This window comes from Chelonoidis abingdonii, chromosome 24 (assembly GCF_003597395.2).
Source record: "Chelonoidis abingdonii isolate Lonesome George chromosome 24, CheloAbing_2.0, whole genome shotgun sequence".
Lineage (NCBI taxonomy): Eukaryota > Metazoa > Chordata > Testudines > Testudinidae > Chelonoidis > Chelonoidis abingdonii.
This window is the reverse complement of record NC_133792.1, coordinates 10,208,235-10,235,991: the sequence shown is the minus strand read 5'-3', so window position 1 is coordinate 10,235,991 and position 27,757 is coordinate 10,208,235. Positions and strand designations below refer to the sequence as shown.

The 27,757-nt window shown below is 45.9% G+C and overlaps 2 protein-coding genes across 2 annotated transcripts in view; one reads left to right on the top strand and one right to left on the bottom strand.

The window, feature by feature from the left end:
* Positions 1–27,757, top strand: part of ASTN2 (astrotactin 2) — a 660,907-nt gene that overhangs the window by 323,995 nt on the left and 309,155 nt on the right. The window lies entirely within an intron of this gene.
* LOC116835119 (histone H4-like) lies at positions 9,264–9,592 on the bottom strand. The gene has a single exon (XM_032797635.2). It carries the CDS (start codon positions 9,573–9,575, stop codon positions 9,264–9,266), a length of 312 nt encoding a protein of 103 aa, XP_032653526.1. The 5' UTR covers positions 9,576–9,592.

Sequence of the window (27,757 nt, the reverse complement as noted above, 5' to 3'; positions counted from 1 at the left end):
TTATATCGATATAAAGGGCGTTGTAGTGTGGATGGGTACAGCGTTAAATCGATTTAACGCTCTTTAAATCGATTTAAACGCGTAGTGTAGACCAGGCCTTACATTCACTGTGCGGTCCCTTGCCCTTATAGAGTGAGATCACAATACCATCCTTCCAGGCAGTTGGCAGGGTTCCAGGTCTTCAGACCAGACGAAAGATGGCTAGAAGTGATTCTGCTGTAGGATCAATAGTGCCTTTTAGCAGCTCTGAGTGGATGCCATCTGCACCAGCTGCGCGTCTGTTTTTCAGTGTAGAGATGGCAGACATCACTTCATCCAGTGTTGATGCATCAGTACAAATGTCTGGATCTGGAACTGCAGTGACTGCCAGATCATCCAGCTCTGAACAAGTGGCAACTGGAGGATGATTCAAGACACTGTGATAATGTTCCACCCAGCGTGAGAGAATGTCATCATCTGATTTACATGGATGGCCTAGGCTGTTGTTCAGGATGCTGTTTGTAGTGACCACCTCTTGACCGCTGAGGTTACGAATGGCGCAGAATGCTGTCTTCAAGTCACCCCTGGCTAAGCCAAATTCAACATCATCTGCCACTCGGTTATAATATGCTAAGTGATCACGGAGTGCCGGGGTGTTAAATTTTTGCTTCAGCTGATTACGAGTGCTCTTATCATCACGCTGGCGGGCTGCAGCCTTCAATTTAATTATCTGGAAGGCCTCCTCCGATAGCCATGGTCAATGTGCTGGATGCCCATAGCATGCCTAGTCATCTGCTCAGCAGATTGGTTGAGGGTAGAAGTGAACAGGGACCAGGCAAACTCCATGTCGTCTGGCAGATGAGCTAGAGCCGAGAATCTGTTGCTGACATCAATGCAAAACCTGTTGGATAAACTGGTGCACACAGTGCATCCATGTCAAAGTTCTTCATCATCACATTGGGCTTACCTGCTCATTGGAGCATCAGCCACTAGATGGTGATCTGTGTTCACCATGCATTCTGCACCACAATGTGCTCTACAAGAGGCAAAGAGATACCTATCGTGTGTAATGATGTGGTCCAACTCCTGAGTGACGCCATCATGAGAGATCCATGACATCTAGTGTATTCGTTGCTGCTTGAACCAAGAAAGGAAAGATTCTGGGAGGCACAGAATGTAAGCAAGCAGCGAGAGTTATCATTAGGTGTGCCTAAACCATAATGACCAATGACCTGTTCAAACCCAGTTCGCAGGAAGCCAGTAACTGCATTTAGGTTGCCCAGGATCATGAGATTATCACAAGGCTACAAATGTCAAGTTCCTACTCTAAAGTAGTGATGCTCTAGTGCCCCTATGAGTCCCCAGAATTTTTAACACAGGTGAAACCACATATTTTTTCTCTAGCCTCATTCTTGTAAAGAGTTGAACCATTTTGGCTGAGATTTTCCAAAACTGTATCAGTTTAAGGCAGACACTCAGCATGGGAAATTGCAGCCCAAACTGTCAAGGTCTGACAAAGTTATAATATAAGCAAACAAAATCATGGTCTTAAAATGGGAAAGGTCAGACAACCTTAATATAGGTGGGGCTGCCAACCTCACCCATTATGTATCAAGAACAACACAGTGGGCCAAACACTGTCACAATCAAAGCAGGTGGTCCAGGGATTAACTTGGTTCAAGATTGCTCTTCTCTAGGCTGCTCCTCTGCTTGAGAACCATGATAGGAACCTGTGTGGTTAGAGAATTGGTTGGGTGCTGTTAGAGAACCGTCTGAAACACAGAGGAACTACTATAGATAGGCTTGGAAGGATTTTTATCAGTAAGCATCGGCAAATACTGATTTCACTGCGTATCCCCAAACTGAGGAAATGTTTCCTGCGATGATACTCAATATTTACTAGAGGCAAGAAAAACGCTGCTTGAGAACTTATAGTTCGATTTAAGGATATTAATTGCGTATATTTTGACGTGATGTTGGCAATTTGGGTTTTTACAGTTATAAAGCTTTAACTTTTTGAATCTCCGCTTCTATTGTCATTAAATAATTATTGTCTGAGGCCCTCCTCCCCATTATCTGACACCCCCACAATTTCCCACAACTGTGAAAATTCAAATGGCTAAAAATTTAAAAATTGATGTTATGTACTAAAATTATTTTTAAAAAAATTAGAATTGAATTCTACCAAGCCTATCTGTAGAGCATTATATTTTCCTTTTAATTTGGAGAGTCGCCCCACACCAGCACCCACCCATCCATCTTAGCTCATCTAGCACTGGAAACGGGCCCTTGAAAGCAGCCCTGGCATTTGAAAACCCCTCTCCATTCTCCTTAGCTCTGGGAACAGACCTACTTCACCCACTGTAAGGGAGGCGTGGGGAGGGTATAGGTGTGAGGGACGATGGGGAATGGGGCAGGTGGGGAGAGGGTGGAGTTTTGTTGGTTGTATGGAGGGAAATGGAGGGCCTGTGTGGACTGATGGGGAGTGTGGGTAATTGTGAACAGGCTGCTCTGTGTTTGAGTGCTGAGGTGAAGCACACGTGATTGCTTACAGAGTGGATAGTCCAGTGATTAGGGGGTATTAGCCTACATCTTGGAAAGATGTGGGCTTATGTCCCTACTCTGCTCCCAATTTCTGTATAACCTGGAGCCAGTCACTTAGCCTCCCTATATCTCAGAGAATGGCATGCCCCTTCCTGCCAGGGGCGTTGTGAACATAAATATATTGAAGATTGTAAGGCACTCAGATGCTATGGGAGTTGGAGCAAAGTCCTTACAATTTGAGCTGTGTGAAATTTATTGGACAAGTAGGTTTATTTGACAATAAATGCACTTTTGGGGCAACAGAAACTATTTGTGAATTCAGGTCAAATTCGATCAATAGTTCCAGCTGGAAAAAAAATGAAGATTTTTTTCCTCGAAAAGTCGAAACATTTAATTTCAAGGCTTTGGAATGAAACACTTCAACTTTTCATTTTGAAATGTAGCTAGATTTTTAATTTTTTAAAGGTTTTTTAAAAAATGTGAATTTAAAAAGAAAACAACAAAAATGTTTCAGATCAAACAAAATGTTGTATTTGACCTGCAACTTTGTTTGTTTTTCATTGAGGGAAAAAAAAAGAAAACTGTCCATTTTGGGTTGATCCAAAACTAATATATATAATTTTCAATCCAGCCACTGAACTGAAAAAAAAAAATCAGTTGTTTGCCCAGCTCTGCTTAAGGTACACAGATTCGGAGCTGGTGTTTCAGATTGATCCAAAAAGTACATCAATATCTGCCCTGCTCTTTCAGTGTCAGCTCCGCTGAGATGCCAGCAGACCCTCTGTCCCAGGTACAGCAGGACCATCACACCACCTGCCCCCAGCAAACTGACAATGTTTATTGGGTTTCAGTGTAAATGTTCCCCTATTGCTAATTCTACCCTCCTGCTATCCAATGTGCCAGATGAACCCAGCCCAGGAGAGACGGGATAACGCAGCACAGGGCAGGCGATATCAGTCATAGGGATCCAATCCCAGCACCACTCTCTGTGACGCCGGCTTTGGCTGAGTTCTCAGGCTCTCATCCAAGAGCCAGAAGGCGGCTGTGTTCTGGCTTTGCAATAGTTACTTTATTGCTTTATATTCCGTTGGCTTCAGCCTCGCTCCCCTCCTCCCCCCTTTTTTAAATTAATCTCGGTTAATTTTGGATGCTGCAGAATCTGGAACACATCTCTCATGCTTCCATTCTATTAAAAAAGTATTTACAGCTCCATAAAGCAAAGCCAGCTGTCAAGGTAATGTCCTGCTGGCGCCAGTATGTTCGGGGCAGAGGGGAGGGGGAGGAAAGTGGGTGCAGCTTTGGGGAGGAGCTTGCCCATATGATCAGGGCAAAGATTTTGAGCTGAACAGGGAGGTTTCAGACCAACAAGTTCACTGCAGTCCGGGGGATGGTGTTCATGGAAGCAGTGTGGTCTAGTAGGTAGAGCAGGGGAACGGGGTATCAGGAACCTTGGATTCTATTCCCAGTGCGGCCCCTGATTTGCTGGGCTTCTGTTTCCCCATCTGTAAAACAGGGATGATAATGTCTGGCTTGTGGGATGATTGTAAATGGCCCATTATCTTATGAAAGGCTGTTCAGTGCTGTGAACAGAAAGGCTCAGGCAACCTTAACACAGGGGTTGTTGCCACTCCCCTTATAGCAAAATAATCCTTGACTTCTGCTCCAGCTGTCCTTCCCCCTTCTTCTGTTCTGTCCAGCTCTGTGCTAAACAGCCCATTCCCCACCAAGGTTCCTCTGCTCACTATTGCAGCTAGTGCCTGTCCCTGAAGATTGCCCCCTAGAGCAAGCTGCTCCTAACATCACAGTCCTCCTCAGCAGTGGATCATAGTGGCCTTCAATCCTCCTCTTCTTCCAGGAAAGTGGAATAACAGAGTTACTATTTGCCATAGGATTCCATCTCTCCTATTTGCAGACCCTCGTGGATTATTTCCACCATGGGGGAGGCAACGGGCTTCTTGGACAAGGTTCTATGCCAGGATAGTGTCCCAGTGATGATATGATGTCACATTCATATATTCCCTTTTGTTGTGAATGGGCTTCTAGAGGACTTTACATATCCAGGCATCACTATACCCATCACAGTAATACAGCCACCTCTGGGGTGGAAAGTAGCCACTGTTTAATAGTGTACAGCAACAGTATATAAGCTTACAGCAGGAAGCTAAGAAGAATCTTGCATCCAATTAATATTGCAGAGAGAATTTAAGAGGGTAGAACAGAACTGTCCAGATAACTGGGGTTTGGCCAGGACATGGGCTGAACATCCTTATTTTTGCAAGGAGCACCATATGGCATTTAATGATTGCAAACCTGCCACTCCTTTGGTTTTACATCTCATGTGAAATATGGTACCTCCAGCAGCACAGCACCCCAAACATCATGCTTTGGTGTTCGATCCAACACCCATGACTAATGGGGGCAAGAGCCATTCACCAGCCACCCTTTGGATTTTTGGTGGTGGTCTGCCATGCAAGCACGGACTCACTGACTCTGCGTAGCTTGAAATCTGGCATGATTAGAGTCCCAAAGCTGTGTACAACTGCAAGTATTTCACACTGGTGAGTGCACCTCTGTGCCGATGCACAGAAGATACAAGTTGTTATGGCCCCCAGCTGCAGAGCCTTGAACCTGTAGCTGGCCCCAGTTTGATGCTTGTTTGTCAGCCATGGAGCGTGTCACACAAGCATTCTTTGGGTCTCTCACCATTCCCAGTGCTTCACTGCCCTTAAGATGTTGTGTACTTTTGCATCTGAAGAGGTGGCAAATGCTATTGGAGCGTGTTCCTCTTCAGGGAAGCTACCAGATGATTTCCTTACAATCCCCACCTGTGCTGGGCATGTTGGTCATAGAATTGAGGGCTTCCCTTGTATCCATGTCAGCAAGGAATTTCTATAAGAGGCTGAGGGAACTAGAATTGTTTAGGCTGCAGAAGAGAAGAATGAGGGGGGATTTGATAGCTGCTTTCACTACTTGAACGGGGGTTCCAAAGAGGATGGATCTAGACTGTTCTCAGTGGTACCAGATGACATAACAAGGAGTAATGGTCTCAAGTTGCTGTGGGGGAGGTTTAGGTTGGATATTAGGAAAAACTTTTTCACTAGGAGGTGTGACAAAGTTCCTCCTCTACCTTGGTGGGTCCTGTGCTTATTTGGCAGATTTGCTCACCTCAGTGATCTTCCCCACAGTCTGGGTCAACCTCTCGTGTGTCTGATCAGGAGTTGGGAGGTTTGGGGGGAACCCGGGCCCACCCTCTATTCCGGGTTCCAGCCCAGGGCCCTGTGGATTGCAGCTGTCTATAGTGCTTCTTGTAACAGCTGCATGACAGCTACAATTCCCTGGGCTACTTCCCCATGGCCTCCTCCAAACGCCTTCTTCATCCTTACCACAGGACCTTCCTCCTGGTGTCTGATAACGCTTGTCCTCCTCAATCCTCCAGCAGTATACTCTCTCACTCTCACCTCCTTGCCTTCTTGCTCCCAGCTCCTCACACATGCTCCTTCTCCTCTGGCTCCTCCCTGCCTGACTGGAGTGAACTCCTTTTTAAAGCCAGGTGCCCTGATTAGCCTGCCTTGATTGGCTGCAGGTGTTCTAATTAAAGTAGCTATCTCTACTGCCTTCTAGAAAGATCTTAATTGGCTCCAGGTGCCTTGATTAACCTGGAGCAACTGCCATTTGGTACCAGCGTCCTAGGGATTTGTTTAGCCTGGGGCTAACATACCTGTTTCTCAGTACTTTACTGTAGCCATCTGGCCTTGCCCCATCACAGAGGGTGGTGAAGCACTGGAATGGGTTACCTAGGGAAGTGGTGGAATCTCCTTCCTTAGGAGTTTTTAAGGCCAGGCTTGACAAAGCGCTGGCTGGGATGATTTAGTTGGGAATTGGTCCTGCTTTGAGCAGGGAGTTGGACTAGATGACCTCCTGAGGTCCCTTCCAGCCCTGATAGTCTATGATTCTATGAAAGGTCAGACTTCAAAGGGACATTCCTTCTCTAACGTGTGTGTTCACTGGAGCTGGTTAGGAAATTTCAACAAGAAATGGAAAATAGTGGGGATGGGATTTTCAGAAGAGCCAAAGTGGCTCAGGTGTCCCCCCTACTATTTACTTTCAGTGGGACTTATGCTTCTAAGTCATTTAGGTTCTTCTGAAAATACCACCCAACACTCTTTGTACGGAAAATGTTTGCAAATTGTTTCCTCTGGTCTTTGCGGCCAATAACCCTTGGCTTCTTGGCAGATTGGCTTCCTTTCTTCTTAAGAGAGGAAGGATGGGCGAGTGGTGAGGCACCAGATGTGAGCTCAATTCCCTGCTCTACTGCAGACATCCTGTGTAACCGTGGGCCAGATTTTTAAAGTTATTTAAGCATCTGAAGATGGAGATAGACACCAAGCGGGGTTCAGCGACTTTCTTGGTGTGAGCATGTCATTAGAATGGAAGACCAATGAATTCTGAAGCATGTTTACCAAGGAATGCTGCTACGTGGCCTGTGGTCTCATGGGCACCCAAAGGTTCAGTGAGCACCAAATTGCCAATGATGGACATAAAATTAATATCCAGCCCAGTGTTAGAGTCCCAGAAAAAGATGCCAGCATGCACAGTCTGACGGACAGGACGCACGGAACGACTCGTGGAGTGGTTTACTTTACAATGATCAGAAATATCAGAATGCTCCTAAAAAAGTGCCAGAACGGCATTCTGGAGCGTTCCAGCATGACTCCAGCGCTGATCCAGCAAGACGGCCTTCAGGATCTAGCCAGAGATCCAGCCAGGTGGCACTTGATCTGCTAGGAAGCCATCTCCTGTGGGAATTTTCCATGATGAAGATGATGATAGGTACCTAACTCCATTTGAAAATCCCACTAGGTGCTGATCAGCATATTTTGGAGCCTTTAAAAATCTGGCTCTCAGCTTCCCCATGCCTCAGTTCCCCATCTGCAATGGAAAATAATAGCACTGCCCTACCTCACAAGGGTGTTGTGAGGATAAGTGCATTAAAGGGTGTGAGTCACATAGATCCTATGGAAGTTGAAGCCAGATAAGTACCTAATATAGCTAGCTAGCCGAAAGGGACAGCCCTGCAGGACAACAGATCACATCCTACCTCAGTTCTTTTCTGTCACATGTAGCGCAAAGGCCTATTTCGAAAGAGAATCAGCCAACCCCCTCGTTGCCTCGAGAGCTGCAGAAAACTGCACCCCCCACCCCACATTGCAGCATGGCAAGCGGCAGGGTCAGGAACAGGAGCTCTGACGAAGGCAGGCTCCGCTCGCCTTCTCTAAAGCAGGAGAATTATGAGCAGTGTAGATTATTTTAATGGACGTGTTACTTCCAAAGGTGCCACTGCCATCTGTTCTTCCCCAATTATGAATACAAAACCCCAGCATGTTTCTCCATTCTGGCAGTAGAGAATGAAATATAAGGGCCATAAAAGTGTGGATATTCTTTGAACAATGCAGTTGGCACCTGTGATATTTTCCTCTGCCTTCAGGCACATGTCAGGCCGGAAATGCTAGCTGGGCCTGATGCAGCTTTCCCTGCCCCAGCCAAGTTCTGCTGCATCAGAGGCAGCTGTATTGATAAAAGGAACAGACTTGCACGCCGCGTGATTGGCCCAAGCTGTGGAGGCTAGTTGAATTATTAATGCTGACCGAGCATCTAAATGCTACAAAACTCGACAAGAATGTCTTACCTGTGAGGTGGTAATAAACAGGAGCGAAGCTTTCTTAGCGGGAAGGAATCGAGACAAGACATCAAAGTCCTGGATTCCATCAAGGGAATCACCCCCTGCAGCTAGAGGGAGAGTCCTTAAATCTTTTATTAGGGATTTTCAGCCACTACCAGAATTAAGATGGAGGGGATGAATGATTTAAAAAACAGATCAACTAAACGATAGCCCCTGAAATAAAGCTGCCCAGTACCGATCAGTGCACCTGTGTCCCGCACCATGTCCCGGCACTGCAGGTGGACATGTGTGAGGGCGGTAGGAAGGGAGAACAGAAACGCTGTCTCTGGTTCAAAACCTGCAGTGGGTATCACCTAGAGGCCCTGGCTGAGATCAAGTTTCTGTTGTGTTAGGCGCTGTACATACAGATGAGAGCCAGTCGTTGCTTTGGAGAGTTCACAATCTAAAGAGGTATCGAGTGGGAGCAAAAGAGGATTATTATCCCAGTTTTTCAGCTATGGAACCAAGGCATAAGAGAGATTTTTACATGGTCGAAGGGAGCAGGTGGCCCAGCCAGGAAATGAATCTAGGTCTCCTGAGTCCCAGTCTAGTGCCTTAACCTCAGAACCATCCTTCCTCTTGAATGTTTGCTGCTGTCAGTTGTCTGCTAAAGCGTCATGTCCTTGGCCATTTCAGGGCCTGCTGACATCTTTAACACTATCTCATTAGGGGATTGTGATTATACCATGGGTAGGTCCTGTCTGCATAGCCAAGAATCGGATCAGAGCAGCAGTACAACCTGGTAGCCTGGTGCTTATCACCTGATCTCCAAACATGCTCTCTTTGGTAGGGTGAGCGGACCCCAGAAGTGCTTGGGTAGCCTGATGTTTATATGCATCGCTGGTGAAGAATGGTTTGCGCTGTGCAACAGGCAGTGTTGTTTTGGGGTTAGAGCATCACGAGTCCTGGGTTCAAGGCCTCGTTAGTATGATTATTATTTATTATTTGCATTGCAGCAGTGCCTAGGAGAGCCCCAGTCATGGACCAGGACCCTGTTGTCCTGTTGACTTTAGTGACCCTTTTAGCCGCCAAAACCATAGAGAGTACGACCCTGGCGCTTCAAGGCATAAACCACATCCACAGCCGTTACACTGAACATGCCAAGCGAAAGACTGTAAGTGACAGCATCGCGGATCATGTTCTCCAAGAACACCTTCAGCACTCCCCGGGTCTCTTCGTAGATCAAGTCCAAAATATGCTTCACTACCCCGCATCGAGCCAAGCGACGAATCGCTGGCTTGGTAATACCTTGGATGTTATCCCGAAGCACTTTACAATGGTGCTTGGCACCCCCCTTCCCCAAGCCTTTACCACCCTTACTGCGACCAGACATGGTGAAATCAAATCACACACAACCCTGTTGTACTAGGCGCCCCATACAGACCATCACTGCTCCAAGAAGTTGACAGGCCAAGTGATCTAGGTGCCTTTTTCTCCAGTGCCTCAGGCAAGTCACTTTGCTGCCTTGTGCCCTGGTTTCTCTGTCAAAGGGGGATGATATTTATCAGCTCTGGAAGTAGGAGATTGTTATTCGTTAAGTGGTACCTTGCAATGTGATGGGAGAGGGCGTGATAGAAACCATTAATCTGAAAGCACCACCTGGGGAGGCCTGGAGATGCCTCGATGTGTTTTTCAATCTCCAGCCTTGTGCATCTTCTGCCCTGTTCCTATAGGGTTTGCTCCGGGTGCTCAGCAAAAAATCTCCTGGAGAATGTGGGGTTGTTTGGTTTTTGTGTTTTGTTTTGTTTGTCCTTGAGTGTTCTGTTTTGTTTGTGCATGTTCTTGAGAGTTTCAAGGCTCTTGCATTGTAATGCACAGTCAAAATCCTGTGAATAACAGTACTGATAAAGCCACTCAAAACAATTCACAGTGAGTTTAGGAAAAGACTGCTGATGTTCGTCCTTAACGGAACAAGTGGAGGCCTCATTCATAATGTACTAGGGCCGGATTCAATATCGAGGGGTTCGTCTTAACTATACAAACAGAACTGGCTCAAGCCCCACCCAGTAATCTGGGAAAAATTACCACCACCCCTGGGTGCCTCTAATACTTCTCCATTCACAAGCACTGAGTCTGTATATAACAACAGAAAACTTTTATTAGAAGGTAAAAGGAGCCGGGCATTAATTTGGGAAAACACCACAACCACAGTCACAAGCCTGTATGGGGAGCTGCTCCCCCCTGTTCACCCAACCCCTATGCATCTGGACCTCCCATACTCAACCCTCCTCCCCACTGAACCTCACCCCTGCACCCAGACACACACCCCTGCCAGCACCCTTCTCCCCCACGCTCCCTCCCCCAGGTGGAGAACTTCCTGCAGCTTGAAGGTCATGGTCGTTGCTTAGAGTGCACCTATCCCTAGATAGAGGTGTGTGTTGCTCCTGCAGTGACAGTGAATTTGAGATTGAGGGGGACTCCCCTAAGGTGCATGGCTTCAGTACAGTACTGCTGCCCCTTTGGCCAGAGCTGTTATTTGGGGTCTTGCAGGGTTGGTCCCTTTAGGATGAGAAATCGGCGATATGAGCCCCGTACATTTTTTGGAGTAGTCTTGTTTATTCACAACAAAGTGTACACACAGCCCCTGAATACAGTAGAAATCAAGGAGCAAGGAGTTCCCCTTGCTCAGAAACCTCCTAGTCTGCCACCCCAGCGAGCTCTGTGTCCAAGTAATTCTGACCTTCTACCTCGGGTGGCCAACTTGAGCCTGAGAAGGAGCCAGAATTTACCAATGTCCATTGCCAAAGAGCCGCAGTGATACGTCATCAGCCCCCCATCAGCTCTCCGCTCTGCTCCCAGCCACCTGCAGCCTCACTGATCAGTGCCTCCCCCTCCCTCCCAATCAGCTGTTTTGTGGTGTGGAGGGGCTGGGAGGGGGAGAGGGGAGGAGCAAGGGAACAGGCAGGCTCAGGGGAGGGGGTGGGAAGGGATGGAGTGGGGGCAGGGCGTGTGGCAGAGCCAGGGGGTGAGCAGCGAGCACCCCCCGGCATATTGGAAACTTCACGCCTGTAGCTCCAGGCCCGGAGTCGGGGCCTGTACAAGGAGCCGCATACTAACTTCTGAAGAGCCGCATGTGGCTCCAGAGCCACGGGCTGACCACCCTGAGCTACCTCTTTTTTTGGTCTAATTTCAGCTGTTGGGTTCCGTGTGCTGGTGCTCGTTGGCGTTGCTGGCTTGTGATACACAGGATGTCAGACTAGATGGTTGGTTTGTCCTTTCTGGCCTTATGACTCCCTGGGTCCTGCAAGTGACTACTCCTCCAGCCTTTTTCTCCCTCTAACACACACAGGCTGTCAAACCAATATCATAGCCACAGGGCTTCCAGTCAATGAACCCCTCCGTCCTTGGTGTGACCTGCCCTGTGCTTTGGGTGTTCCCTCTATTGCTTGCAGCTGCCTCTTCCACATAAAGGGACTTCATTGCTTTCCCATTGAATCTGAAGGGGTGCTTGCCACCCCCATTGGCTTTAACTAGGTCTCTGTATCAAAAACTATGACGTGTTTAATGCCCATTTTGCTGCTGCTTCCTTGCAAAGGTTAATTGTGATCAGATGCTTGACACATTTTCTATTAATAAGAGGAGGGAAGGAACACAACTTGGACTTTGGAAGGAACAGGTTAAAGAATATTTAGATAAATTAGATGTAATCATGTCAGCATGGCACGATGAAATTCACCATAGGGCACTTAAAGAACAAGCTGAATCAATCTCAGAACCATTAGCAATGATCTTTGAGAAGGTCCCAGAGGACTGGAGAAGATCAAACATAGGATCCATCATTAAAAAGGGAAACAAGAAGGACCTGGGAAATTATAGACCAGTCAGCCTAACTTTGATACCCAGAAAAATAATGGAAGAAATTATTAAACAATTTGTAAGTACCTACAGGATAGTGTGGTAAGAAATAATAGCCAGCATGGATTTGTCACAAATGAATATTGCAAACCAATCTAATTTCCTTCGACAAGATTACTGACCTAGTGGGTAAGGGGGAAGTAGTATATCTGTATGTTGATATTAGTAAAGCTTTTGACACGGTCCCACATGACATTATCATAAATTAGGGAAATATGATCTAGATGAACTTACTGTAAAGTGGGTGTACAACCGGTTGAAAGATGTACCCCAAAATGTAATTTATCAATGGTTTGCTGTCAAACTGTAAGGACATATTTAGTGAGGTGCTGGAGGGATCACTTCTGGGTCCAGTAATCGTCAATATTTTTATTAATGACTTGGATGGTAGAGTGGAAAACACGTTTATAAAATTTGCAGATGACACCCAGCTGGAATGAGTTGCTAGAACTTTGGAGGACAGGATTAGGATGCAAAAATGACCTTTATAAATTGGAGATTTGGTCACAAATCAACAGTATGGAATGCAGTAAAGACAGTGCAAAATACTACACTTAGATGAAAAACCAAACGCACAATTACAAATTGGCGAATAAGTGGGTAGGCAGTAGAACTTAAAAAAGGGAACGGACAGGGGGTTATAGAGAATCACAAATTGAGCCTGAGCCAACAAGGTGATGCAGTTGTGGAAAAAGGCTAATATCATTCTGGAGTGTATTACCAAGAGTGACGTATGTAAGACATAGGAGGTAACTGTTCCACTCTACTCAGCAGTAATGAAGCCTCAGCAGGAGCAGTGTGTCCAGTTTGGGGCACCACACTTTAGGAAAGGTGTGGACAAATTGGAGAGATTCCAGAGGAGAGCAAGAAAAATGATTAAAAAGGTTTTAAAACCCTGACTTATGAGGAAAGGTTAAAAAACTGGGCATTGCTTTGTCTTGAGAAAAGAAGACTGAAGGAGGGACCAGGTAACAGCCTTCAAATATGTTAAGGACTTTTGTGAAGAGGACTGTGATCAATTGTTCTCCAGCTCCACTGAACATAGGACAAGAAGTGATCAGCTTAATCTGCGGCGAGGGAGATTTAGGTTAGACATTAGGGAAAAACTTTCTAACTGTAAGAATCGTTTGCTCAGGAATAGGCTTCCAGGGGAGGTTGTGGAATTTAGTGCATGTTTTTTTTAAGAACGGTTTAGACAAACATCTCTCAGGAATGCTCTAAGTTTACTTGGTGCTGCCTCAGCGCAGGGGGTTGAACGTGATGACCTCTCAATGTCCCTTCCAGCCGTATCTTTCTATGATTTTAGGATTCCAGTGTAATAGTATAATGAGTGTCTGGGAAAGGCAGAGGATGTTTCCCTTTATAATGATTTTACCCTCCAAGCTCTGCTGATCCCCCTTGGCTTGCTAAGGGCTTTCTCAGAATTTCCAGCCTGAGCCTCACATGTCTGTGGTACTCGGTTTCATGAGAGCTGCTGGCCATATCAAGAAGAACTGTCCTTTTGCACAGGTGATGCAGCTTTCAGTTGTTCTTCTCTATTCATTGCAAAGTGCCTTTAGTTTTATTCCTCAGGAACGCTTCTTTTCTCCTTTGTATTCCCTCCATATCTTAGTAAAATGGTTAAGTATTTTCCGCTGCTGCAAATGCCCTTTTAGCATTGGGCAGGTTCCTCCTGCTGCCTTCTAAACGCTGACAATGGATTTCATATTTATTTCTCTAGTACCTTTCAAAGAATTCGCATTTTATTCTGCACAGTCCTTTCCCGTCCCCTTGGCGCTGACAGACTCAGAGCCTGCATCAGCAGTGAGGCCGTAACTCCTTGAATTGGAATAGGTATTTAAAGAGGGGAGGCCGGGGGGAAATGATGGTGGGAGAAAGAAAGAGACCCTGAAATGGCAGGGCAAGATTTTCTTTTCTCCTCTCATCAGGCGCCTGCCGCTAAATGTGAAGCTGGAGAGCAGATTCCAAGGCACAGCTCTGTCTGATCTGTTTTGACAGATCTAATCAGGCAGGAATAGTGATGCCCAAGTCCCACACATCAGTGTCTCCCCTTGTGGATTGCAGTTCAAACTGAATATCCTTCACAATTATATTGTCAACTGAAACAAACCTGATGACTGCACAGCTGTGGACACAAGGGGTGGGGGGCGGGGAGACATCCCTCCCAATGCACACCTGCCTTCAGCAGGCATCATTAACCCCTGAGTGCTTAGGCCAGCTGAGAAATCTTTTGTAGCCATTTCTGGGGTGTAACTCTTCTGGGTGCAAAAACTGACCCTAGGGAGGAGTCTGCCAGAAGGGGAGGGGTCTGTCTTGGCCCTTACCCAATGCATAAATTATTTTTATACTGATTTTTGTTTTGTTTTTTTGTTTTCCTAATCAAAGAATAATAGAAGGTCAGGACCGTCCCTATAAAATCAGGACATCTGGTCACCCTATCCTCCCTACCCCCCGCCCCTCCCGATCCTCCTGTCTTCTCTTCTCCAGACTAAACAAACTCAGTTTTTTCAGTCTTTCTGCACAGGTAATCTTTTCTGGACTTTTAATCATTTTTGTTGCTCTCCTTTGGATTTTTTTCAAATTTGTCCACATCTGTCCTGAAATGTGCTGCCCAGAACTTGACACAATACTCCAGCTGAGGCCTTATCAGTGCTGAGTAGACTGGAAGAATTACTTCTCATGTCTTGCTTACAAAACTCCTGCTAATACATCCCAAAATGATCTTTGATTTTTTTGCAACTGTATTACATTGTTGACTCTCATTCAGTTTGTGATCCACTGTAACCCCCAGATCCTTTTCTGCAGTTCTCCTTCCTAGGCACTCATTTCCCATTTTGTATTTATGCAATTGGTTATTCCTTCCTAAGTGGAGCACTTTGCATTTGTGCTGATTGAATTGCATCCTATAATTAAGAACATTTCTCCAGTTTGTCAAGATCATTTTGAACTCTAATCCTGTCCTTCAGAACACTTGCAATCCCTCCCAGCGTGGTGTCCACAAATTTGATAAGTGCACTCCCTGTGTCATTATCCAAATCATTCATGAAGATATTGAATAGAGCCAACCTAGGCCAGAACCTTGCTTGTGAATCATTGATAGTTAGTTGCTGATTACTGTTTTCCAACCAGTTGTGCACCCACTTTATAGTAGGGTTGGCTTGGCTATATTTCTCTCATGTAGCAAGAGAGCTGTGTATCACACTTCATAAACTATTAGGAAGACAATTGTGTTTTTCTCTATCAGATAAGGACTGGCTACAGAGCTTCCTTGTACACACCAGATGTGTTCCTCATAAGATCGTGTAATGCTCTGCCAGGTATGGCAGTGATTGGCTTACACAAGGTATTTTAGACACACCACCACCTAGTATAATACAGTATAATGACCAGTATAATACAGTTTACCATTCTGTTACATTTCCTTATTAAGTTCTCCATTTTTACCATTTACACTATCATACTGCCTTTGAAGTTCAGTATGGAACTTCTGTTTAGTGTCTCTGAATCGTACTAGTTTTCTAATTACACAACCCAAATGCATAATAACTTGGTCATCTGGCTGTCCATTATTTGCAATGACTGGCTGTGGTTGGTTTGAAATCCTTGAGTCATCATCATCTTGTTTTGCATCTGGCATCTGTAGAGTTTGCTCTGTTGATGGTTGTTTCTCAGGAACAAACTGTAGATGTCGATGGTTTGTGTTGAGCTCCCCACTGTCGGACTCAATCACATATGATCTGGGCACTGAATTCTTTTTCTTTAGCACAGATGGAGTTGTACATCCTTTTTCTCCACTCAGTTTGACGGGAACATGGTCATCAGGTGCTAGACCCAGCAGTTCTCTATGACATCAGTTGTAAAAGTGTTCATAATCTTTTTTAGCCATTTTATCTGATTTGGCTACTGTCTTCATGTCTGGTCACTTTGGGAACAGGTTCTTCTCCAAAGTTGGAGCAGTAGTTCCGAGTAGCTGCTACTGGTGTTGATCTGTAACTCAGAAGACCAAGGAATGGGTCTTTTTGTTGTAGGATTTTCTGTACAGCTCTCTCAGCCTTTCCATTTGCTTTTGGGTAATGTGGGCTGCTAGTAATATAATCAAGATCATATTTTGTTTGGAATGACTTAAATTCTTCTGCTGTAGTGAATTGTGGTCTATTGTCAAGTCACTAGTTGTTTTGGAATACCAAAGAGAACAAAAGAGCACTTCGGTTTCTCAATAACTCTGTGACGTGTTATGTCTTTCAAGTACATTATTTCTATATACCTGGAAAAATAGTCCACAACGAGCAAGTAATGATGTCCTCTGAATCTACATACATCTGCAGCTAGACTCTTCCAAGGTCTCTCTGGTAGAGGTGTTTGTATACTGCATGACCCAGCATTGTCTCTTAAGTACATTTGTACTGAATCTCCTTTCAAGACGCTGATATCCTCAATCCTCCGTCGAGTTCTTCTACCATCCTTACTCGGCCAGTCATGTCTGCCACGCTATGATTGATAAAGTTGCTGATCCTTGAGCCTTTGATCACAGGCACTCTGAATGCACAGCGTTTGTCTTTATCAGTTGTTTCTGTGATGAACCTGTTGTATGCAGTTCAGAATACTTCCAGGGCTAGTCGGGGCTGTGTCAGGTGACTTCAGTTCTGGGACGACTTGAAGGTAATTGTAAGTCCCTTCTGTGACATCAGCTCCTGAGTCAATTTTAAAGTCAATAGTCTTGCCATCAATAGCCAGTTTCACTCTCTTGGTAGGCTCTGTCATCACAAATGATAGATCAAAAAACAATGGCTCTTGATTTTCTGTAATATGAGTCCAACTCCCTGACAGCTTTGATGTGACAAACAGTTGCAAAATATCCATAGTTCATGCATGTATTACACCAAGCGCCTCTGGCTGGAAGTGCATCCTCTCTTGAGATATGGCTTTTTTCCCATACATCGTGCATGTAGGCTGGAATTTGTCCCTCTTAGCCTGGGAATTCTCTCTCCTTGCCTCAGGGGTTTTATGATAATAACTTTCTAACACTCAAGTGTCTGTCTATAGTTGCTAAGCTAGTTTTAGGTTTTTTCAAGGTGCTCTTGCCTTTGTTCTGTTGTTAATTCTGACTGCTTTGCTATCTATATGGCTTAAATCTCTGTTCATTTGTAGCTGCTATGACAGGTTTTTATCTGTTAACCCAATAACCAGTCTCTCTCTGATAGTTTCATGTTTTGCATTCCCAAAATCACATTTTTCAGCCAATGTATGCAGAACTCTTATAAAACATTCAGCATTTCCCCCTGGTTCTTGAATTCTCTAGTGAAAATGTGCTCTTTCATAAGCCACATTTCTCTGAGGTATAAAGTATGTATCAAACTTAGCCAGAACCCTTTCATAGTCATTTTTGTCATTGATTGCAGTAAAGTCAAAGGATTTAAAGATATGCTCTGCATGCTTCCCCATAGCATAAATTAAAGCAGATACCTGTAGATTTCCAGTGGAGTTTGTTTGTACTTTGCAATCTGCTTCCGGTCTGTCCATTGTGAAGGTTTGTCAAAGCTGAAATTCTCCGGGGCATTGAAAAGTGACATGTTGATGAGCTCTTGCAATCTTTGTTGCATTTTTCCTTCTATCTGCAACCTTTGCTGCTCTTTTCCTTCTGATTCTGGTGTTAGTTTACTCATGGCACCATGTCATTTAAGTAAGGCTGAGGTTTATTTAAATAAAGTATTTTACATGCAGTGCCACCTAGTGACTGGACTGTGTAATACCATTTAGCTCTCCATGCAGCAATGGTCCATCCTGGAAAGCTTGGTAATTCCCATGGGAGCTAGGCACTTAGGTAACTTTGGAGGTCTGGGCCTCTGAGTGTCTAATGTTTTGTAGTTTACACACCCACATGTCTGTGCCCAGTGTAACAAACGTGCAATTGGCACTAGAAGGTGGCAGTTATGCTTACACATTCTTCTACATTAATCTCTAAATTCGGTCTCTTAGGCTGTACCGGCTTAAGATTAGTGTTTGTCCTGATTAAAAAACAAAAACACAACCCCCCCCCCAAAAAAAAACAAAACAAAACAAAACAAAACAGGCCCCACACAAAATATGTGTCTCATCTGGACTGGAACTCTCCTAGTCCCCAAACTGAGTGAAAATGGGGAGCTGAACTTTGGGTTATAATACAGCCCAGGCACTTGCAGTCAGCTGCTCTCTGCCTTTAATCATCTTCCTCCCCACCCCCCAGTAAATCATGATTGTTTTACCATGTTCAGTTCTCCACTTAATTTGTCTTGTTTATTTACCCAAGCAGAAAGTCAATGTTTTCTTCATCTGCCATCAGGCTTGGTGGCAACCAGTGTGGTTGTAGGAACAATAACAGATGCAACAGAACTGAGATCCAGATTCTTTTTTTTCCCCCTTCTTTTTCATGCTGATTACCTTTCTAGAATACACCTGGCCCCAGCTGTGACTAGGTAGCATTTCCTGCGCAGTATGGCTTCAGGCAAAGCTAAAAATGCATAGCAGTTGCCTTTGGAATTGAACATCTGGGAGCAAGCTTGAGAGCCAGCTCATTACAGGGAAGGAATTCCTCGAATTGATGCTGTCCCTGTGTTGGCTGTGGTTGTGGTTTGTTTGTGGAGCTCTCCACTATGGGGTTTAATCTACACTAGAAGCTACCATTCTTCCAGCAGGGTCTGGAATTGATACTTCAAAGATGTTGTCTAGATCAGTGGCTCTCAACCTTTCCAGGGTGCTGTCCCCCTTTGAAGAGACTGATTTGTCTCGTGAACCCCCATGTTTCACCTCACTTAAAAACTACTTCCTTACAAAATCAGGAGAGTTCCATAAAAATACAAAAGTGTCGCAGACATATTGTTACTGAAAAATTGCTGACTTTCTCATTTTTGCTGTATAATTTGTGATACAACATGGCCAGAGTGCAGCAGGAGAGTGTTAGCAGGGAGCCTTATTCCCTGCAAGGGGAGGAAGGTTTGCAGTAGATTAACTAGAGCACCTGTAGCCAATTAGAGCACCTGAAGCCAATTAGAGCACCAGCAGTCAGTCATGTGATAAAACCCCCTGCTTCAGCCAGACAGTGTGGGAGTTGGAGCAGGAAGGTTAGGTTGGAGGAGAGAGCAGTTTGAAGGCCTTAGAGAAGAGAAGAGAAGAGAAGAGAGACAAAAGGAAAGTTTGGAGGAGTGCTGCGGTGGGCTGAGAAATCCAAAAGAAACCCTAGGTAAGGGGCACCTGGCTTGTGTAAAAGGAGGGCAAGAAGCCCCTTCACAAGCTGAAGAGCAGGAAAGAGAAGTAACCCAGGGGAAGGAACCGCTAGTTCAAGTGGTTCACCACAAACCTCAGGGCCCTTGGGTTGGGACCTGGAGAAGAGGATGGGCCCAGGTCCCTCCCTCTCCACTCCCCTCCTCAAGGACACTAGTGGAGTAATTAAAATACCAGTTCAGAGGCAAGCAATGGCACCCTGAACCTTCCCCAAAGAAGAGAAAGTGCGAGACCCAGCTGGAAACGGAACCCACATTTTCCGAGTCTCAGGCTAGCACTTTAACCGTGGCACTATCCTTTCCTGAGGTGTCTTTTGCCCTATACAGTCTCCCCCGCTGCGCCTCCCCTAACTCCCTAAACCTGCCCTACAAACCCAGATCACTTGAATATTCATTCCACATGTTCGTGCCTCCTCCTAGGTTTGCTGCTGACAGCCTCCTCTTACCATGACTTCTACGCCATCCTCCCTCAGCACAGCAACGCTGCCTCTCACCCTTCCTGTCCTCACCCTGCTGAGAGTATTTCCTCTCCACTGCACGTGTCCCCAACCAATATAGAGGCAAGGGCGTGACTGCTGAAGTCCAAGGAAGTTCTGGGTGCTCCTCACCTCTGGAAACCAGACCCCAAGGAATGGAGCTTTCAGAAGGGCTCAGCACTCAATTTAAGTGACAGTCAAGAGCCTAAATACCTTTGTGGCTCTGGACTTGAGTCCTTTTGAAAATCTGTCCGTAAGGGTGTGTCTTCACTGCAGAGGTAACTTGGGCCATTGGCATCTGGATTAGCCTAGCCTGGGTGTGACCGTTCCCCCTGCAAAGCCCAAACTGCATTACTGTATCTTCACTTAGCGTATATCCCAGGGTTCTTTGTGATCTGAGCTGTTAGATTCTTTCCCAGGCAATTGTGTGTCCTCCAGGGGGGAGGCATTGGAGAATTGTCAATGCTCAAGTGATTTAGCTTTTAGACTGTGTCCTCACTACAAAGTGAGTACGTTGCAGCCCAAGTTAAAATGGAGCCCAGGCTCTCACCCACTATCCCAGCTGGTCTGGCTAGCCCAGAAGTTTTTGTCTGGGGATAGCAGTGGGGTTTGGGGTAAAACCCAAGACATATCTTAGATGTGTAAAGTTAGGCCCACTTTTGAAAATTTAACCTTCAGTAACGTCTCTGCTTCTGTTTCCTCATCTGTGGAATGGGGATATTTATCTACTTTTAAAAAGTGCTTTGAGAGCATCTCATGGAAGTTGTTGTAGAAGAACAAAGGATTTTAATATCTATTTGCATAGAAGCATCCCTAGTAACCAGCCCTGTTGAACAGTGTTTTGTAAGACGCGGTGCATGGACTAGGTTTTGAAGTGCGCTCTAGAAAGTAATATTCAGGGCTCCATCCCTGACTCCTCTCCTTTCTGCCTCTTGTCAACAAACAATTCCCCAATCGCCACATGCCCCCCTTCCCTGCCACTCCCATCCCTGTGTGAAGGACACAAATCCACACTGTGTAGAAGTCAAGCATAGGAGTTTATTACACACAGCGCTGGTGGAGTGTCACTCTGCTTATTAGGCTCAGAGACACTGCCAATCAATTGATTACAATAGAATATATAGATTTTCCATGGGCAGGGGAAAATGACAGGGTAGGCAGTTCCACACCTCGGGATAGATTTTGCAGCAAGACAAGATAGCCAATGGTTGAAAGGTTACATAATGTCTCCGCCCATGGTCTCAATTTAGCAAATTAACATTTAATTAATACTTTGATAAAATGTTGTTAGTATAAAATATCTATGTTGAATTTTGATTTGAGGTCCATAGGAATGGAGCAACTCCTTTGAATGTCCAACAAGTACGTTCCTAGGGGTTAAAGCAAAGAAACAGTGAAAGTATATCACAATATAGATTGTCTCCTTTATGTCTTAAGGCAGGCATTGGTCCCTGGGAAGGGAGGTGGAAGGATGCCATATCTTATACTGACGCATGCCAACTTTTCATAAACTCAAGGTTGGATCTGTGGGAAGAATGTTCCCTACAGAAGAGAAGAACACAATAGGAACAGGGATTCTTTGTTCAATCTGCAACTCTGAATAAGACACAATTATTTAGTTCTTAGCTCCAACACCTGGCAATTTGCTGACCAGGCCTATCTTAGCAAGCAAGGCTTTCCGTTTACCCCAGCTTTCTCCTAGCTAATCACTATTTGCTAGGCCTCTGGTCTCTTGACCAAACTCTGGACTTTGGGTCTGGAAAAGAGCTGGCGCAATCCATAGACCAGGTTGTTATATAAAATGCACATGGATTTTAACCCTTCACTGTGTAAGAATGAAATTAAACTTTGGATATACCTAGTCTTGAACTGCTACCGCTTTAATTCATCCTCCTCCTTGAGAGGGGGTAGGTAGGTCTATCCCGGGGGTTAGGTTGGCATATGTCTCTCAGAGATATGGATTTTTCACACCCCCGTGAGGCTTAGCTAGCCGCTGTAAGTTTCCAGTGCTTAGGGTATGTCTACACTACAATGGTGCAGCAGCAGTGGTAATTTTGTTGTGCAGACATTTACTACAGCGATGGAAGAGAGTTTTCTCAAGAGTGAAGAATTCTTCCATTCACGTAGCACGATCTAGTGTAGTGTTGACGGGTTCATTCCTTTAAGGACAGTTCCACCTGCGGAGAGATGAAATGTCCCACACCTCTTCTGGAGCAAGCCTAGTCACAGTCTGAACACCTATTTCCTCCCGTCCTCTGTGAGTAGCAGGTGGAAGGGCGAAGGTGCCTAAAATCCAGTGGTGCAGTGTTGATTACTCTTTTTTTCCCCCTCAGTAGACTGAACTTTCGGTGATTGCTAATAGCCAGATTGTGGGAGTGCCTTGGCAGCCTCTGCTCCCAGCAAATTGATGGGAGCGCCAGGTGCTTAGTAGCTGTCGGCAGCGGCTCCAGGCACCAGTGCTCCAAGCGCATGCCTGGGGTGGCAAGCCATGGGGGGCACCCCACCGGTCCCTGCGAGGGAGGCAATCAGGCAGCCATCGGCAGCTTGCCTGCGGGAGGTCCCCAGTCGTTCAGATTTGGTGGCAATTCGGTGGCGGGGATGCCGAATCCGCGGGACCGGGGACCTCCCGCAGGTGTGCTGCTGCAAGCCGCCTGACTGCCATGCTTGGGGCAGCAAAAAAGCTAGAGCCGCCCCTGGCAGCTGTGAAAAATCAGGGCATAGATGTCTGCTCCTGCACTACTGGCCACTTCCTATTTATCTCATCCAATTCTATCTTCATTTCTAAAGTGCTGATCACTGCTGCATCCAAGCACTTCATATGGATTTAAAAACAACAGCAGCAGCAGCAGCAGCATTATGAGAGCTGGCCGGGCTTGGGGCTGGGAGCTGGAGTGTGTGTGAGAGAGAAAGTAGCTAAGTTCCTGAGAAACGTGGAGGAAACTTTTCCCCTGTTTGTTTTCTACCAGATATGACATCCCATCGCTTTCCTTAATTGACCTCAAATACCAGTGTATCTGTAGAGCAGCCCACTGGAACAGAAAAGTTTCCCACAATGCATCTTCGGGGAGAAAAAGTGACTACTCACACCTGTATGTGGCATGAAGATGAGTGTGTGCCTGTACAGTAATGCCTAGCACTCATAGTACCTTTCAGCGGCAGATTGTGACAGGCTCTTTATGGTAGTGGATGGAGTGTAATTATTCCCATTTTACAGCCAGGGAAAGCAAGGCAGAGAGGGGGGAAGCAAGTAAAGCAGAACCCAGATCTCCCAAGGATTTAGACTTGTGTCCTCATTACTGGGGCCAACCTCGTTTTGGGGTTAACGTGGTGCATGTGGGTTCTAAAATTGGTCCTTCTGCTGAAGCTCACTCCACAGTGTTCAACTTGAAGTGATGACCTTTGTCACTTCTTGTGATTTTCTCAGGCCTTCTCCCCAGGCAGACCTCAGCTGAGCGTGTCCTTGTGGGTGAGGAGGGGAAGACCTTTTATCACTGTAATCAGGCTGAAGCCCAGAGGTCCGCAGTGGACTTCTCATGTATTTTGGCCAAATTGCTAGCTGATGTGGTTACCATGGCAGCAGTGTGGACCATACCTCTGTGTGCGCAAACTACACATTAATCCACAGCAGGGTTGTATGCAAAGTGGCAGGAGAATATTTAATTCTTATTCCTCCCAACCTTCACTGAATAGTAAATTGGGGCTGGAGGGAAGGCAGACAGAAAGTCCAGAGAGCCTTCTGCAGGGGGGAATGCAGGTCATTAGCTTGTGACAAATGAATCACCAGCTGTTTTTTTGGGGTGGTGATGAATGAGCAGTGATCTTACATGTTGGGTTTGCTGGATGCTAATTATTTTGAGAGGCCAGAAAAGAAAAGGGTGATTGGATGATCAACTCCCTTCCATGTCCCACGTGTTTAATTATGGCCTTGTTTGGAATGTATACATGTGAGACGAGTGTTGCCTGAGGATCTTATCCTATACCGGTGAAGCTGATGTGAGCTTTTGCCATTGAACTACAACAGAAATAGAATCAGTCCCCTGAATAATTGGTTCTGTTCTCTTCTCTTCCGTTTGATTGTAAGCAGGGCTAGAAGCACAATCTATTATTAAGGTTGCCTGATACCTCCCATTATAAAATCCTATTTTTACTTGCTTATAACTCTGCCAAACTTTGACTGTTCTGAAATATTCCATGCCAGGTGTCTGCCTCAAGCTAAACCTTTTAGGAAAATTTCAGCCAAAACAGTTCAGCCATTTGCAAGAACAAGGCTAAAGGAAAATGTTTCATTGGCCACGTTGAACAATTCTAGTGGCCTCTTTTTGGAACAGCTTTAGTGCCCCCGTGCTTTGGAACAGGGCCTTGACATTTGACACAGGGGTTGCCTGTGTGTCAGGGATGTGTCTTTTGCTGTGCCCATGAAAACCAGCCTACATTTGTCTAAGTTATAAGCCTCTGAAAAATTGCAGTTTGCACATGCTCCATAGAGACTTGTATTCTAGCGACAAAAATCTCCAAAGATTCCATCCTCACTGAGCATACTCCATGCCCTCATCGTGCCTAGTGCTCACCAGACTGCTTGCGCACCATCCCCACAGAATGATGGAGCGTGCTCCAGTACAGGGTGAAGCCAGAGTGTCCCTGTAAAGGCTGCTCCCGACTGCTTTGGCTGGAGTGGGGCTTGGCATCAGATCCGAGAGCAAGGAAGCCTATTTCTCCTGTGCTCTCAATCACCCCCCTCCGTGGGCACCCAAGCAGCGTGGAGATGGAAGTTGCCGGATTTGAATGCAGAGGGCACAAGAGCCAGACCTGGGGTGGGAGGGAAAGGCAAGGACTGAGACAAGGAGTTTGGTTAGAAGGGAATTGGAGGGAGGAGAGAAGTTATGACTGGGAGTGGTTGGGCAAGGAGACTGGGAGTCGTGTGGAGCAATTTTAGAACCCAGTTCCTTTCTATCGGAGTTAGGCACTTAGGTGCTTTTTTTAAAAATCCCATTAGGCTCCTATGTACATCTGTAGGAGCATTAAAGATCTGGTCCAAACAGAGCACCATCCATCGTGTGCACAGAATATACCTGTGGGAGAACATGTAGGTGCTCTTGTCATTAAAGACTGTATCATAATGCAGACGCACAAGGGGATGAATTAAGATGCCATGGCTCAGTTCAATTCTGGCATTTCTTAACTTTGGAGCGCTAGGGCTTTGCAACCTTAATACTGTTCTTTTAACCATAGTTTTTTTGAGTATAATTCTGTATAGGTTCTTATATCACCCTCATCCTCGTAATGTGGGGGCACCTTCCAATAGTGCACTTAGTGAGGTGTTACCCTATATATCCCTAGGTTTATAGAGCTGCAGGTGTCTTCCTTACATCCTTCGGAGAACCTCAGGATTGGCCTGGCTGGGCATCTGAGTTGACTATTAATTGATTTTGGATGTCCGACATTCACCAGCCACCTTGGATTTGGGCTTCTGGCTTGCCTGAGTAGGAGTGAGGAGGGGAGCAGAGGTAGAGTTTTCTTTCAGTTCTGAGAGTCTCTGGTAAATTGGGTTCTTGGTGGGTTTCAATGTAGGTAGATAAAGAACCAGATTGACGTGTAGAGACTGGCCACAGGGGAGATGAATAGCAACCAGGAGGGAGCTGGCACCTCTCTTTCCTCCTATCCCTGCAGGAAGTTTGTCCCTGCCTAGTCACCTGGCTTTCCTTCTGTGGGGGCTCTGAAGTGATCAGACACCAGGCACAGAGCAGCCTCCAAGTACCATACGTAACTATTCCTCTCACCAGTCACTATGTGAGAGTCTTGGGCCAGAGTCTGGGCTTCTTATGCATCATTGCAACACCTTCTGCTTCCCCCCCCCACTCCATAGCCCAACTTGGGGTGGAAGCCCATTTTACCCAGAGTTAAGCGCCTTTCTCCCCGTCATTCAGGATACAAGAAAGTACACCAGCACAGTTCAGTGCGGCAGTTTTGTTTTAATTGATAGGAGTTGGTTTCTTCCTTTGGAGCCTTTTCCAAAGCCCATTGAAGTTTAACAGGGGTTTTTACACCATCTGTGGGTATGTCTACACTGCAGCTAGACACCAAAGCTGGCCCGTGCCAGCTGCCTTGGGCTTGTGGGGCTCGGGCTAAGGCCTTTGCTACACTGGCACTTTACATCACTGCAACTTTCTCGCTCGGGGGTGTGACAAAAACACCCCCCTGAGCGCAGCAAGTTTCAGCACTGAAAAGCGCCAGTGTAAACAGTGCCCCAGCTCTGCAAGCTAATCCCCATGGGGAGGTAGAGTACCTACAGTGCTGGGAGAGCTCTCTCCCAGTGCTGGCGCCGCGACCACACTCGCACTTCAAAGTGCTGTCGTGGCAACACTTTGGAGTTTTGAGTGTAGCCAAGCCCTAAGGGAGGGACTGTTTAATTGGGTTCAGGCTCTCTGGGACCCTCCCACCTATCAGGGTCCTAGAGGCCAGTTTCCAGCCCAAGTCTGACCATCTACACCACCTAAGCCAAAGCCCAGCAAGTCCGAGTCAGCCGGCATGGGCCAGGGATGGGTGCCTAATTGTAGTGTAGACATAGCTTGAGACATACACTTAATACGCTGCAGTGCTTCAGTGTGGACACTACTGTTCTCCTGAGAGGTGGTAGGTAGGTCAACAGACGAATTCTTCCATCAACCTAGCACTCTCTCTGCTGCAGGTTAGGTTGTCATAGCTACTTTCCTTGGGAGCAGGGCCGGCTTTAGGAAGTGTGGGGCCCAATTCAAACAGTTTTGACGGGGTCCCTGCAAGGATGACTTAAAAAAAAAAAACAACACATGTAAAAAACCATGTGGGGCGTATACTCACCAGGCGGTGCTCTGAGTCTTTGGCGGCTGGGTCCTTCGCTCGCTCCAGGTCTGCAGCGGCACTGAAGGATCCACCATTGAAGTGCTGCCGTAGACCCAAAGCAAGCAAAGGACCCGCCGCCAAGGTGCCGCCAAAGGGCTGCTGAAGATCCGAAGTGCCGCCGGGTGAGTAAAAATAAAAAAGGCACCTCTAGCCAGGGAAGGGATTCTCACTGGGCGCGGGGCCCAATTCGGGGGAATTGGTGGAATAGGCCTAAAGCCGGCCCTGCTTGGGAGTATGGATTTTTCACACCCCTGGGAGATGTACATAGCTATGCCAATGTTAGTTTTCAGTGTAGACTAGGCCATAGAATCATAGAAATGGAGGATTGGACAGGATCTTGAGAGAGCATCTGTGCTGTCCCCCTCACTGAGGCAGGATGAAGTAAGCCTCCTAGACCATCCCTGCTAGGTGTTTCGTCTAACTTGGTCTTAAAAACCTCCAGTGATGGGGATTCCACAGCCTCCCGAGGAACAGTGCTTAACTACCTTTGACAGTTAGAAAGTTTTCCCTAGTAACTAACCTAAATCTCCCTTGCTGTGAATTGAGCTGATTCCTTCTTGTCCTACCCTCGGTGGATATGGAGAATAATTGATCACTGTCCTCTCTATGACAACCTTTGATATGTTGGAAGACTGTTGTCCATGGGTTTTGGATCGAAATCTTGCCACTGTCATGAACCACACCCATTTACCCTGGATTCAACATGTCCTCCTATGTCACAAAGCAGCACAGACAACTCATTTTGATATTTTTTTTTATAATGCACTCATCGGCTTGTTATTGGAGTGCCTGGTTCACAGGCTTCAGGGGAGAGAAAATTACCAGTGCATTTTAATTACTGAGTCCAAGCAAAACAATTATGCTACTTACTAAGATTTAGTTTGAACTTAAAATTAACATTTTGAGAGGACGGATGGTGAGGGGAATTGCTTGGCAAATTTAATACTAATAAAAATATTAATAAGCAAAGAGAAATCACTTAGTAATTTTCATTTACATTTTTTTAAATTATGCATTGCTTCAAATTACATATAAACCTCTGCCATTATAGA